Source organism: Chaetodon trifascialis, chromosome 4 (assembly GCF_039877785.1).
Source record: "Chaetodon trifascialis isolate fChaTrf1 chromosome 4, fChaTrf1.hap1, whole genome shotgun sequence".
Taxonomy (NCBI): domain Eukaryota; kingdom Metazoa; phylum Chordata; class Actinopteri; order Chaetodontiformes; family Chaetodontidae; genus Chaetodon; species Chaetodon trifascialis.
Genome location: NC_092059.1, coordinates 24,518,894 through 24,531,145, shown reverse-complemented (window position 1 = coordinate 24,531,145; position 12,252 = coordinate 24,518,894). Strand labels below are relative to the sequence as shown.

The 12,252-nt window shown below is 43.1% G+C and overlaps 1 protein-coding gene across 1 annotated transcript in view; it reads right to left on the bottom strand.

Annotated features, from left to right (window-relative positions):
- gmds (GDP-mannose 4,6-dehydratase) overlaps positions 1 to 12,252 on the bottom strand; it is a 157,928-nt gene that overhangs the window by 135,732 nt on the left and 9,944 nt on the right. Inside the window, exons 2-4 of the mRNA XM_070960866.1 lie at positions 7,614 to 7,658; positions 5,814 to 5,901; positions 5,365 to 5,474 (exon numbers count right to left, since the gene is read on the bottom strand). Coding sequence (XP_070816967.1) covers positions 5,365 to 5,474; positions 5,814 to 5,901; positions 7,614 to 7,658 — 243 coding nt within the window. The remainder of the gene's footprint in view (positions 1 to 5,364; positions 5,475 to 5,813; positions 5,902 to 7,613; positions 7,659 to 12,252) is intronic.

The window sequence follows — 12,252 nt, the reverse complement described above, 5'->3', positions numbered from 1 at the left end:
GCAGCGAGAGAGTGAGCTGTAAGAAGATAATAGGATCATAAGTCCTTCTGAGGAGGAATTTGGATATGGCTAATGAAGGACATAGATGAAGGAAGTCTGTCTCCTGAATGCGATCTGCTCCTCAAAAACAATGAGGTGGAAACCTCGAGCTGTTTCACGTACACTCCCCAAACTCTTTCCACCTTCCCCGTCTCGCCGTCATTTTCCCTGTCATGAGCGAGGTGTGTTAATAATTCAGCCCGTCTCCCTGCGCGTCTGCTGTGACAGCTGCAGGTGGGAGAACTCGCGCAGAGAGAGCGACGTCGAGGGGTTTTGTTCACGGCTTTCCTGTGAAGCGCTTCAGTGGGAGAGCACAATGGGGTCGTGTTGAACCCTCAGATGCAGAACAGATTAATGTGAGCAGCCTGGAAGCACTTCCCCATTCGGATTCGTTGTTCATGCATATTTCACGAGGGCAGTTTCCAAAATATTCAATTCTCATTAATGTCAGAGAGATGCATAATTCATGAATTAATGCTACAGTGTTGTTTTTTTCTTATTTTAGGAAATTGTGCTGTGTTTTTATAGTTAGATTGAACAAAGACATGAAATCCATCCATATTTTCCTGATGTTTCTTATTTTTAGCACTTCCTGTTACAAGCTTAGAATAGATTATATAAAGCAAGACACGTTCCATTTTCCAATTTGGAGACCCCGACACATGAAGAGTTTTGACCAGTCGAGTCTCTTTTGGTCACTGAAGCCCACAAACTACACACAAAACTTGCACAACTACATGAGACCCAACTGACCCCAAATCTGTCACTCAAACTCGCATTCCTGAAGGTTTCTGACCAGAAAAAGCAACACAAGACACAGAAGACGTTCTGGATGAAACTGCGCCTGTGGAAACAGGCAGGCTTGTACGTTTTGCAGAGCAAACTGGGACTGACAAACTCTGCAGTTTTCTACTGGTTAACCTTAGCGCGTCCTACCATGCAGCACCACTAAACATAATGATTAGTTTTACGTATTCCATTAAAAATGGCTCAGCTTTAAAATGCTCAAAGAAGTGTAGTTGGAGGATATAGCCTGGCGACAAGAGCTGCCTGGGAGGACAGGTTCTGGAAGACAAAGCTCTACCTACCTACATTAGTAAGTTGCGGATTAATTTTAGCTGTACTAGCGCCATGGCTCTATGGATGAATGTCTGTTGGTCGATCAGCCAAACCACCACCACTTGGATTGGCATGAAACTTATCAGGATATGGTTGAAAGTTTTGGTACAGATACATACAGACACTGTCAGGTATCCATGGGACCCAGAGGGTGAGTTCAAATGACTCTGAAGATCCCTTGAAATCAGCAGATCGAACTTTTGCTTTGTCCAATACTTTGGTTTACAACCAAATATTACGACATTCCCATCAACCTCAGCTGTACTGTGTATTACTAATTAGCAAATGCACGCTAAAATAAAATGTTGAACATTGCAAACATAGTGCGCTAAATACGAGAAAGTTAACAGGTGATTGAGTATGTTATCAAGCTCGCTAATTTACCTTTGGCTCAAACAAGTGTGAATTTGATTATTTTTTGCTGAAATGATGGCAATGAGAAAAACTAGCAAGCACAAATTCCAAGAGGAACTGATGTATTTAACTTTACCTCCTATCATCAGCTCACCATCCAGCATCTTCAATTCCTTTGCAAACAGTGAAGCAGTTCACTGTTTGCACAATTAATCTCAAAGGCTTTTAGGTACATAATCGCTTTTTGGATGACGCTAATTGGCCATAATCCATCCTCATCGTTTATACTGGTGGAGTTAGTGTGGAGCAACAATCCCACAGAAACCCATAAGGAAAGTACTGTTTTTAATTAAGCATTTTAGCCATCTTTCCTATGTCGTATGATAACATATTTGGAATCTTGCTTTAGGGAAAGACGCCCGAGCACAAAGATCAAACTGATCGACTCTTCTGCTGCTCTGTTACAGCCTCAGAGAAAAGACAGAATATCCCTTCTGTTTGCTTGTGTGCTGATCTTTTGATACTGCAGCTGGCTGCCTTTCTGGCCCTCCAGCATCCATCCACTATTCCCTGTCCACCTCCGCCCCTGCAGCATTAGAAAATAACCTTCACTCTGTTCTCAGTGATGACTCTGTACAACGGAAACCAGCACCCACACACACAGACGCCCCGTCTCAAACCAATACTACAACTCAAGCTTCCTGGGGGAGTCTGATGAGCGAGCCGGCCTCAGAAGGGATTCCCTGTAACATGGCAGCAGCAGGGTGAGGGCTGATGGGAAGGAAGAGAGAGAGATGCTGAGCAGCCGGTGTGAGTGATCTTTTCCTCTGTGGTGGGACAGACTGGAAATTGCCCCACACCACCGCTGCCAGTAATCCAGCAGCTCAGCTGTTCAGAGCAGGCAGCATGTGGTGAGGAGCTACCAGAGCCGGGTTTATTGGTGTGGAAACAAATAAACACAGGAGAGCCGCATACAGGTACAGGGATTTTCTGTCACTCTCAGTGTGTGTGTGTGTGTGTGTGTGTGTGTGTGTGTGTGTGTGGCCTGAGGATGATCTACCATGTGGGAGGTGGGAGCAGTCACGGCCTCGGACCACAAAGGATGTGGAGAGGAGTCATCATTCTCACTCTCTCACTCATTCTCCCACTCTCTTTTTCTCTATGTCCACCTTCCTCCATTCTCTTTTTCCTCCTCCTTCATTCTTATTTGCACGATTTGTACATGTGCTCACAGAGCATCAGAACAGTTATCTTTATCTGTGAGAGATCAATCTTTTTTGATCATTTAATGATTACAAAACAGCAAAACATGCCTGTCACAATTCTTCCCTGGCCATGGTTATCCATGCTCCTCTTTTGTCCAACCAATGGTCCAAAACCCAAAGACATTCAGATTACAATACAGTAACGCAAGGAAAAGCAGCAAAGCTACAGATTGAAGACGGTGGAAACTAGTGAATTTCTGACATTTCTGCTCAAAACAGACAGCAGCAGACAGCTGTTCTGAGCAAACAAGCTCTGATAAACCTGTCCAGCACCAAGCTGACAACAGACAGACAAAGTTAACGATTGGTGAGGGAACTGGAACATCTAGCAGCTGAAAAGGAAAGTGAATAGGACTTATATTCATCAGGTGGACACAAACACAAGTACAAATAAATGATGATGTTATTCTGTGTCTGTTGGTGTGTTAATAAGCAACTGTTGGAGAACATTTTAGCCACAAAAGCACCATCAGGCAAAAGTTTGTCAGCCGGCCTGTTTGACTGTTCTCTCAAAGATGTGATTAAAGATGCTTCATACTGGTTTCATAATCATCCTGAAGAAAAGTCAAACAGATTATTATAGATTTTTGAAACGGAAACCAGGAAATGTTTGATATTTTTAATAATAACTGAGAAAATGGATTCATATTAAAACTATAATTCAAACGTTTTCTGTCATTTCCTAATCAATCACTCAGTTTCAGAAGAGCTTGTATTACACCACAGAGATGTGCGGGCTGACCTGGCTCTTCCACTTTGACTCAGGGACTCAAAGGCTGGAATCAAACTAAACTCCACTGAATGATGAAATGATGCCAAACTCATCCAAAATGTGGTCGGATTCAATGAAGAAACTACTGCTACTTTAAAGCAGTGTCTCATGTTCACATTACAAATGACCTTATTATCTATGATCTGACTAAGCCCTTGGCTCCACATCCCACCCAAACCGCCACAGTGACGGAGGATCAGTGCTGCCTGGAGACTGTGTGTCAGATCCCACTGTGGAGGGGCAGGAGGAGGAGGGAGGCGGCGCCAGAGGATCTCCTGGGATCACCGCAGAGCTCCGAGACAAAAAGGACATTGTGGCACTGACTGACCCATCCAAGAAAACATTACTTCCTGTCCCATCAGCTCCAGCATCCTCCACACATGAGCTGCTCACTTCCCAGAACTGAAAGTCCCTTTTTAACATCATCTGCTGGTAAAAACTCAGCACTCAGTACTGACCAGATGGACTCAAACAGTTCTCGATATTTGTGGAGGAAATGGTGTCCACCAAGTTTCACATTGACGTGACAAATAAAGATGTTAATGGAGAAGAGGGCTGTCACATTTATTAGATGCAATGGTGAAAAAATAGGAAACTCGCACACCAAAAATAGGTTTTAGAGACTTGAGGCAGCATGTCAAAGGTGCTACACACATGTTTAAGCCCATTAATTACAAGCCTTGCATGCCTTACCTTACAGCTGACAAAGCATGACTCCAGTTTTCCTTGCAGTCACTGGCTGCAACTCATGTTAGCCATGAAAATGAACTTGAAAGGACATAAAGGCTGCTTGACATGCTAGCTAATCCTTCTTAAAGTTCCATTAATCCATTTTCTTATTATTAAAGGGGAACTTAATACATTAAAGTCTGAAAAATGAGTAAATGTTGCGGAGTTAGAAAGAAGTGAGCTAACCAGACCTCTGCAGCCTGCTCCTCTCCTCTGCTTGAGGCTAGCGGCTAGAGGCTACATTCAGCCCTGCTGGCATTAACACATTTTATGGAACTTTTAAGCTTCTTTTAGGTTTGTTATTTCAGCGCACGCAGTTATGTGTCAGCTTGCATGCAGTTCTTTTGTCACCTAGTGGCCAAATTTGATTAAGGCAGCTTTAAAGCACACTGAGTTTGAAAGCCAAGGTTTCAGAGCCTGCTGGACAGCTCTTTATTCACAAGGTTTAGAATCAGGAAACAAAAGCCAGACAACGAGCAACAGGCCATTACAAACTCCATGAAAGCAGCATGTTAATATGGTCGTTTCCTGCTTTGAAAAGCTTTCCTTAAATAACCAAATCTTACATTTAACACTTCAGAATGTCCTTGAATGCAGCAATTTGGAGAACTGTTATAACAGCCCCTGCTCCAAAATCCCATCATGTGATAATAGAATACCTCTGAATAAAAACAATATCTCCCTGTGATGGATTACAAATCAGTCTAAACAGAGTATCACCATTTCTTTTTACACTGTGAGTCATCAGGTTTCACTAGAAACATGAAGAGGGCAGGTGGCTCAAAACAAAACCAGTTTTACTCATTCATTCATTGCTCATCTAGAATAACTGCATGGTTTCAAATTCACTATGATAACAGTGTGTTGCTGGAATGCATATTCACTGTTATCAAAGCTATTATCAGCTCCTTTCTTTTGTCTGGCTCTTCAAAATAAACCGCTGCGCAGCGTTTCCAGGGAATAGGAAGTTACTCATGTTTGTCAGACAGGATGCACTGGAAAGTTAATCTTCATTTGGAGAAACGCAGTGTGAGAGGAGGAAAGATGCATGAAAATGCTGAAGATGTGTTTGTGGGATCACACTACCTTAACATGACTCTGAGCGCCCAGGTTGTAGATCTCAGTAGGCTTCACCTGGTTGATGATCTTCACCAGACACGTGCTGTCAGTCAGATCGCCGTAATGCAGCTTCATGTCTGATAAAGAGGGAGATGAACAAACACGATAGACTGCCTGTGTTTATACTTACATACACTTTAATGTCTACAGGTTGGTGAGGGGACGGAAGCTGAAGCAGACTGGCATTCAGGATCTGACCTGCTGGCAAGGGCCACATTTGGTGGATGAACTGTATTTTGTAACCTTAGCTAGAACACAGACATGTGATAAAATTGTCCGCGTGAAAGACTAAACTTCTTGTCAAAACTCAAACTAATCCAAAAGAAATCTGAGGTAATATTAATAAGGTGATAGATAATATCTAAATTGCTATTCTCAGTGAATGACCCAGACACTGGTGTAGGCTGGATACTTACTGCCTTCAGTGTGCGTCTGTGGGTTCTGGTAAAGATGCTCAATGCGGCCCGTGTTGAAGGAGCTGGAGCGACGCAAAATGCCATGAACCTGTGACACAAGAAATGGACACACGGAAATTCAATCATGTATTATTTCACAAAAAATATTTAGATCACTTCACCTCTAACATTAACATGAACACAAAGATGAACATATCATCTTGATACAATAACATTTGTTCAACAAAACACTGAAGGATAAATATAGAGTAATACAAAACTAAGAAGCATTTGAATCATCAGGAAATTCACTGTTATGCTAAACAAACCTGAAAGAAACAGACTCATGTTGAATTCATACTTTATGTGTGAACAGGGCGTTATTGTGTCTGTGGAGATCCAGTTTAGATCAGATGGTTCGTTTACAAGGTTCTGAGTTGGTGTCCATGATTTTATAGCTTTTTTTAATCACATTACTGTCAGTGGATCAATTTTCAAACTGAACTGGCTCTACAATGAGATGCAGGCTCCTTCTACACTGAGTTGACAAGGTAATAAAATATACTTGTTTCATTTTGTAATAGATGAAACAGGCATATTTCATGTTGCCATTACTGCTGTGGCCTTAATAAACAGTGTTTCCTCTGGGCTCATCTTACATTTGGAAGTCTGTTATAAATGTCATGATGTCATGAATTGAGACTGAATGAAGACTTCAGCTATAGTTTGTCATGTTTAATGTATTCTGTGCATATGTATGTTCCCACATATATAAATGTGGTGACACACTTAAAAGATGTGAAATATGATGCAGTGGTTGGCTCTGATTTACTGTGTTTGTGTGAACGATCTTGGGATAGTCGAGCATTTTGTGTTACAAAAGCTGATGTAACAATATTGTGTCTCATGGCTCCAGCTCACCGTGTTTTTGATCCTGCCTGTGATCTGTGATCTGTACTCCATGTTCTGAGGGGGGATGTGTGAGGAAGCTCTGCTCAAGTAAGATAACAGAACCTGATCCAAGGGGAGTCCATTAGTGGGAGGACGCTGTGCCCTGACCTCACTTCCTTTATTCACTGTGCACTTCCTGCCTGCCTGTGCGCTCCTCTTTAATGCCACCCACCCCCTCCTCATGCAGCATCTCCTGCCTGGACCCCGTCCACTTCCCCTCTGCTGTGTCTGAAGCAGGCAGCAGATGGCGAAGCTGACCAGGCAGGCTGGGATGAAGGTGTGTGTTTGTGTATGTGTGGGGAAATGAAGTCATGCAGCTACCGTCAGGAAAACACAATGAGCACTGCTGCAACATGTAGGTTAGTGCAAGTGTGTGTATGTACAGTCATCACAGTTAGGAGGTGAGAAACCGCCGCTGAAGCCATGTGTAGCTTCAATCAGTCAGGAACAGCTTGTTAACCTCTGCATCCATCTGGCTGTTGACTTTTTGAAAACACATCGTGCAGCAGGTGAAAGTCTGTGACCTCACTCGTATGGCCGTATAATAACAACCATTTCCCTGTTAATGGTCCGACCCAGGGGTAAAAGGTGAGGGGTGAACCGGCTCAAAGCAACACAAAGGGTCTTATCAGGGTGAGTGTGAGTCAGCCTGTGTACAAAGCTGACAGTCAGGTTACGTCAGGATCCCTCAGGAGCTCCCACGCGCTGCGGTGTCTGGATGCAACTTATCATGGGAATGTTGTGCTGTGTGTGTCTGTGTTTGTTGGCATTCAGGAGTGTCTGCATTCATTTCTGTGTATGTGTGTGTCTGAGCTTTCAGAGGGCAAGTTCTCGGTACTGTTAAGTATGCAGTTTGGATTTCTCTCTCACCTCGTAGCCTTTAGCGAGCAGGAACTCAGCCAGGTAGGAACCATCCTGAAAGGACAGAAGACAAACACAAATGGATTAGTTTCCTGTACTGACTGAATAACAGCAACACAACCAAAACATGAGAAAACATCCACCACCACAGTTATCACTGAATTCATCAAGATACCATCAATATTATGTAAAAAAGACTTTGATTTAAAAGTTATACATTTTTCATCTGTGTTATTACTACACCATTAGGCTGTTACAGCCCTTAACGTTTATTCATTTCCTGTTAATGTGATGTAATAAACTGACAACTAGTTTAATCATATCTGTATTTCAATTACATTTGTCACCCAATTTTTTATGATGTGATTGGTGTAAAACAATTAACAGACTCAATAAAGTCATAGGATGTTTAAAATAAATTATATACAATGAGGATCAACGCTGGGAATGTTTTGTAGATCTAAAATAATCTATTTAATGATCCATCTTTCACCGTGCTCAGCTGACTTAATGAAGAAGAAATGCTTTGTGCATGCATGCTGTTTGCGTAAGATAAGATCATCAATTAAATGATTCTCTCATCGCTCGTTATCTGAGGTGAGCTTCTTGTGTGCTCAGTGATGTGTGTTATGTCTTGAGTACACAATGAGAGAATCTGAAACAATGGCGCTTAAGACAGAGAAATGGAGACAGCAACAACGGCAAACAAAGAAGAAGAAGCACAAGGTGTTCTCTGTTGAGGAGGTACAGTAAACAAAATGACTCATTCTTATCATTTCACTAATGCCAAAAGATGTCCAAATGCACCGCCGCATGGGACGCTTTACAGAGAACCTCCGGGGGAAATGGTCTTTCCCGACAATTCCTCTTGGTGAAACTGGCTGGTGCAGTGATTTGTTGGAAAGTAAACCTGTATATTGTTCACTCCATGACACATTAATGGACATGAGTAGTAAAAGAAAAACTCTTTTATGGTGTTGGAACACAACCTTCCTGAAACCACCACACTGTAGCTGAATACAGAGTCCTGGGATCATTAGGTGTAACATCCACATGAATCAGGAGCCTTGGGCAGACACTGGGCCAACGTGTGTGTGTGTGTGTGTGTGTGTGTGTGTGCGTGTGTGTGTGCGTGTGTGTGTGCGTGTGTGTGTGTGTGTGTGTGTATGTGTGTGCGTGCGTGCGTGTGTGCGTGCGTGTGTGAGCGAGCCCTGTCAATAAGGTCTTGTTCCCCTCACCCATGGTACTCCTCGTCTTTTTTCCCTGCTCAGACTTTCCGACCGCACATTCTGGAACACTCTGGAACATTCCGAACCAGTCATGGCATTCATCCCTCAATCCCTCTCACATACGTGCACACACACAGACACACGCATGCACGCACACTCAGACACACGTCCTCGCACACTGCCTGCCCCATGCGTCCTCTCCAGGTCTGGAGGTAACCGTCGAGGTGGAGGGCAGGGAGCAGCGGAGGAAGGGTTTGAGGGAGGGCTGGAGGTTGGGGGACACCCAAGAACCTGCACTGAGCAGCAGGCAGGGCTGTAATGTTCGGCTGCACTGGGGCCTGCTGCTGGAAAGACTGCACAGGTGGGCCAAGTCTGACCTGGGAGATTTGCCTGTGGAAGCTTTACCTCCCAAACTGACAACTACATGATGGAAAAACTAGTAAAATCAGTAGTTGTTTAAAAAAGAAAAAGCAGAGACCTTATCTCTCTGGACGGTTCACACTGAGTTGCATTAAAGCTGTGTTAGCCGATTTATGAGCAATAGGGGGCAGAAGACAAGAAGCTGTCGGACACACAGCCCTGATGTATTGCTGATACTGTAGTTTGTTGTTTGATGAGAACAGGGCTGATCACAATACTGAGACTGAACGACAGTAACTGTGTCATAAGGCCAAAAACAGCCATCACATCCATTTAGATGTCACGTCTCAGGTGCTGATAAGGTTGTTTTGATGCATGCATCTAGGAAGTCATTTTCATGTTTTGGCTCTTGTCTTAAATCATAAGAAACTGAAATCTGTGTGTAATGAGGATGATGGTTTGCTGGCTTCCCTATGTGTTCTAAAGGTTTTGATGTACACAGGGACCAGCAGGTTGTCAGGCCTCCACTCTGCCACCCCTCCACATCCAAACCATGTTGCAGCCTAATAGGTTTCTGCATACAGCTTTCAGTCCTGTCTGGCAGTCATGGGTTCTTATTTACATACTTATGATTATGATTACAGCTGGGCGATATGACTGAAAACTGTATCACGACATAAGTGTTTTATATCAGTCGATATCGATAATTACTGATATTTTTTATTACCTATTTAAAATAAGGTGCGGGAGAAAAATACATTCAATTTAAACCTTTTTATTTTAAATTGAACCTTCCTCTGATTATAATCCCCTCAGCTATCAAGGCAGAAAGGAAAGGAAATGTCAACACAACCAAAACATTCAAATAATAAATGTAAATAAAAGTGTAAAAATGTAAACAGAGAGAAACCTGAGAACTTTTTTTCTGCAGGTTTAGTGCAGAAAGTTCACAAGCTGATTCACCTTCTGCTGAATAAAATGTTTTCAGATATGTGCAGTGTTTTGGAACATAGCAGAAACTGAGGTGGACTTGACATCTGTAACATACAAACAAACAAACAAACATGATAGACAGCACAGTAACACTGACTGAACTATAAAACCAGCCTAGACATATGAATAACTTTAGTCACTCTTCTTACTCTAAACATACATGAACTATTCAATTAGATTTTTATTGCAAGTGTGTTAACAAAAAAACAAAAAAAAACAAAGCACGTGTAAGAGATGTTTATAACCTGGCTTCTCCTCAGTGCTCAGTGAAGCATGTCTTTAGCTATATGATATGCCGCTGCCTCCGTTACGTCTTCGTGCCTTTTAGATGATTTGTCATCAGGCACTGAAGCAGATACCTCTGCATGGTGGTCAGCTGCTTGTGCGGTGGTGCTGCGGTTGCAGATGTTGTTGGACGTTGGCGAATACGGCTGCGCTCCAAAGAGTGAGCGCGGCTAAGGTGGTTAAATAAGTTTGTGGTATTACCGGTCTTGGTGGGGACGACAGTCTTGCATAAGTTACAGACCACATCGGTCTGACTACGGTCCAACTTATAAAATCCAAAAAACTCCATACTGACGAGCTGACTTTCCCTGTTTTATCGACAGTTTCTTTGCTCGCTGCAGCGCTCACTTTCTATTTCTCATCTCACTCCTCACGAAGCATCAAACACGAGACAACGAGATGGCGCAACCGAACTTGATACTGTTACATGATTGGCGTCTTAGCGTGTCTCTCTGATTAGCGATTACTCCCTACGTTGCTCGGTTACCTGAGAGCGAATGCCTTTGTTCATGCAACCAACCTTGCTTCGCAACTTCAGGTTTCTTCCGACGAAGAAAAAGAAATTATCGAATGTGTTATCGAACGCATTCTTTATTGATATAAAGTGTCTATCGTGAGACATATCGCTATCGTTTTATCGCCCAGCCCTAATTATGATTTGAATAAAAAATCAGAAACTTTCTAACATAAAGCAGCCCATGACTCCATGACAACCCCATCCGGTGATGAAGACTGTGACGTGCACTTGAACACAGCAGAAGATCTAGTACGTGTGGATGTTTTACCCAAATACTGTTCCCAAGGTTGAGAATGACCTTTGATGGTCAAATGTATGGTGGCGTATGTTTGTTTTTGCGCATGTTAATGTTGTGTACAGGAGCTTTAAATGAAACCTCTACCTCATGGCAGCTGCTTGAACACACTGAAGAGGGTGTAAGACTTTTTTCTGAGGAAAGACTTATAATTTGGCTGTACATACATCTCACGTCTGTCATGTTTTTGCCCTGAAACAAACTTGGACAGGTTTAAAAATGCTAAAAAGATGGTTTTATAAAAATAAATGTATGCCTTAGTGCTACTCCAAATATTTTTTTAAGATAATTTTCAGCTTCTGCAGGTTGAGCACTCAGGTTGTGCGGTCAGTTGGCACTGATGCCCAACCTGCTTCTGCTTAACCCAGAGGGGGAGATGGGCATGGGTACAGAAAGCCCCTCTCCTGTCCCCACGGCGTTCAAAGCTCCGGCCGGTGTCATGTTTTCCTGCCACCGTGCCAGGGTCAAAGCGTTCCACGCCAGACCAATATGGAAAACAAGCATGAAGAGCTGCAGCTCTGTTTCAAAACAAGAGGCTCCTTTGAGGCCGTATTAGCCCATAAACCCTGGCCTCACCTCGCTGTTTCCTGTTATGGGGAGTTGGGCGCTTAGTAAGAGCAGGGGTTGGACACACTCACAAACACATACGCATACACACAACTGCATGCTCACCTGCCTGGCCAATGTCACTCCACAAACTCCTTAAAGGCTTATTTCGGCCTCTGACACAATATGATCTCCTCTACAACGACACCGAATACTGAAAGCCAAAAGGCTGGTTCAGCAACAGGAAGGTCAAAGTTCATCACAATGAATTGAGTAAAAGACAACAAGACACTTCACTGGTGTTAACTGAATCCCTCCTCTGAATATGAGGTCTGTCTGCAATAGCAAGAACTTGCTGCAGGTGGAGCAAGAGTGTAAAACTCTGCTGCATTCAGGTACAGGTGAGAAACCTTTTACTGCCAC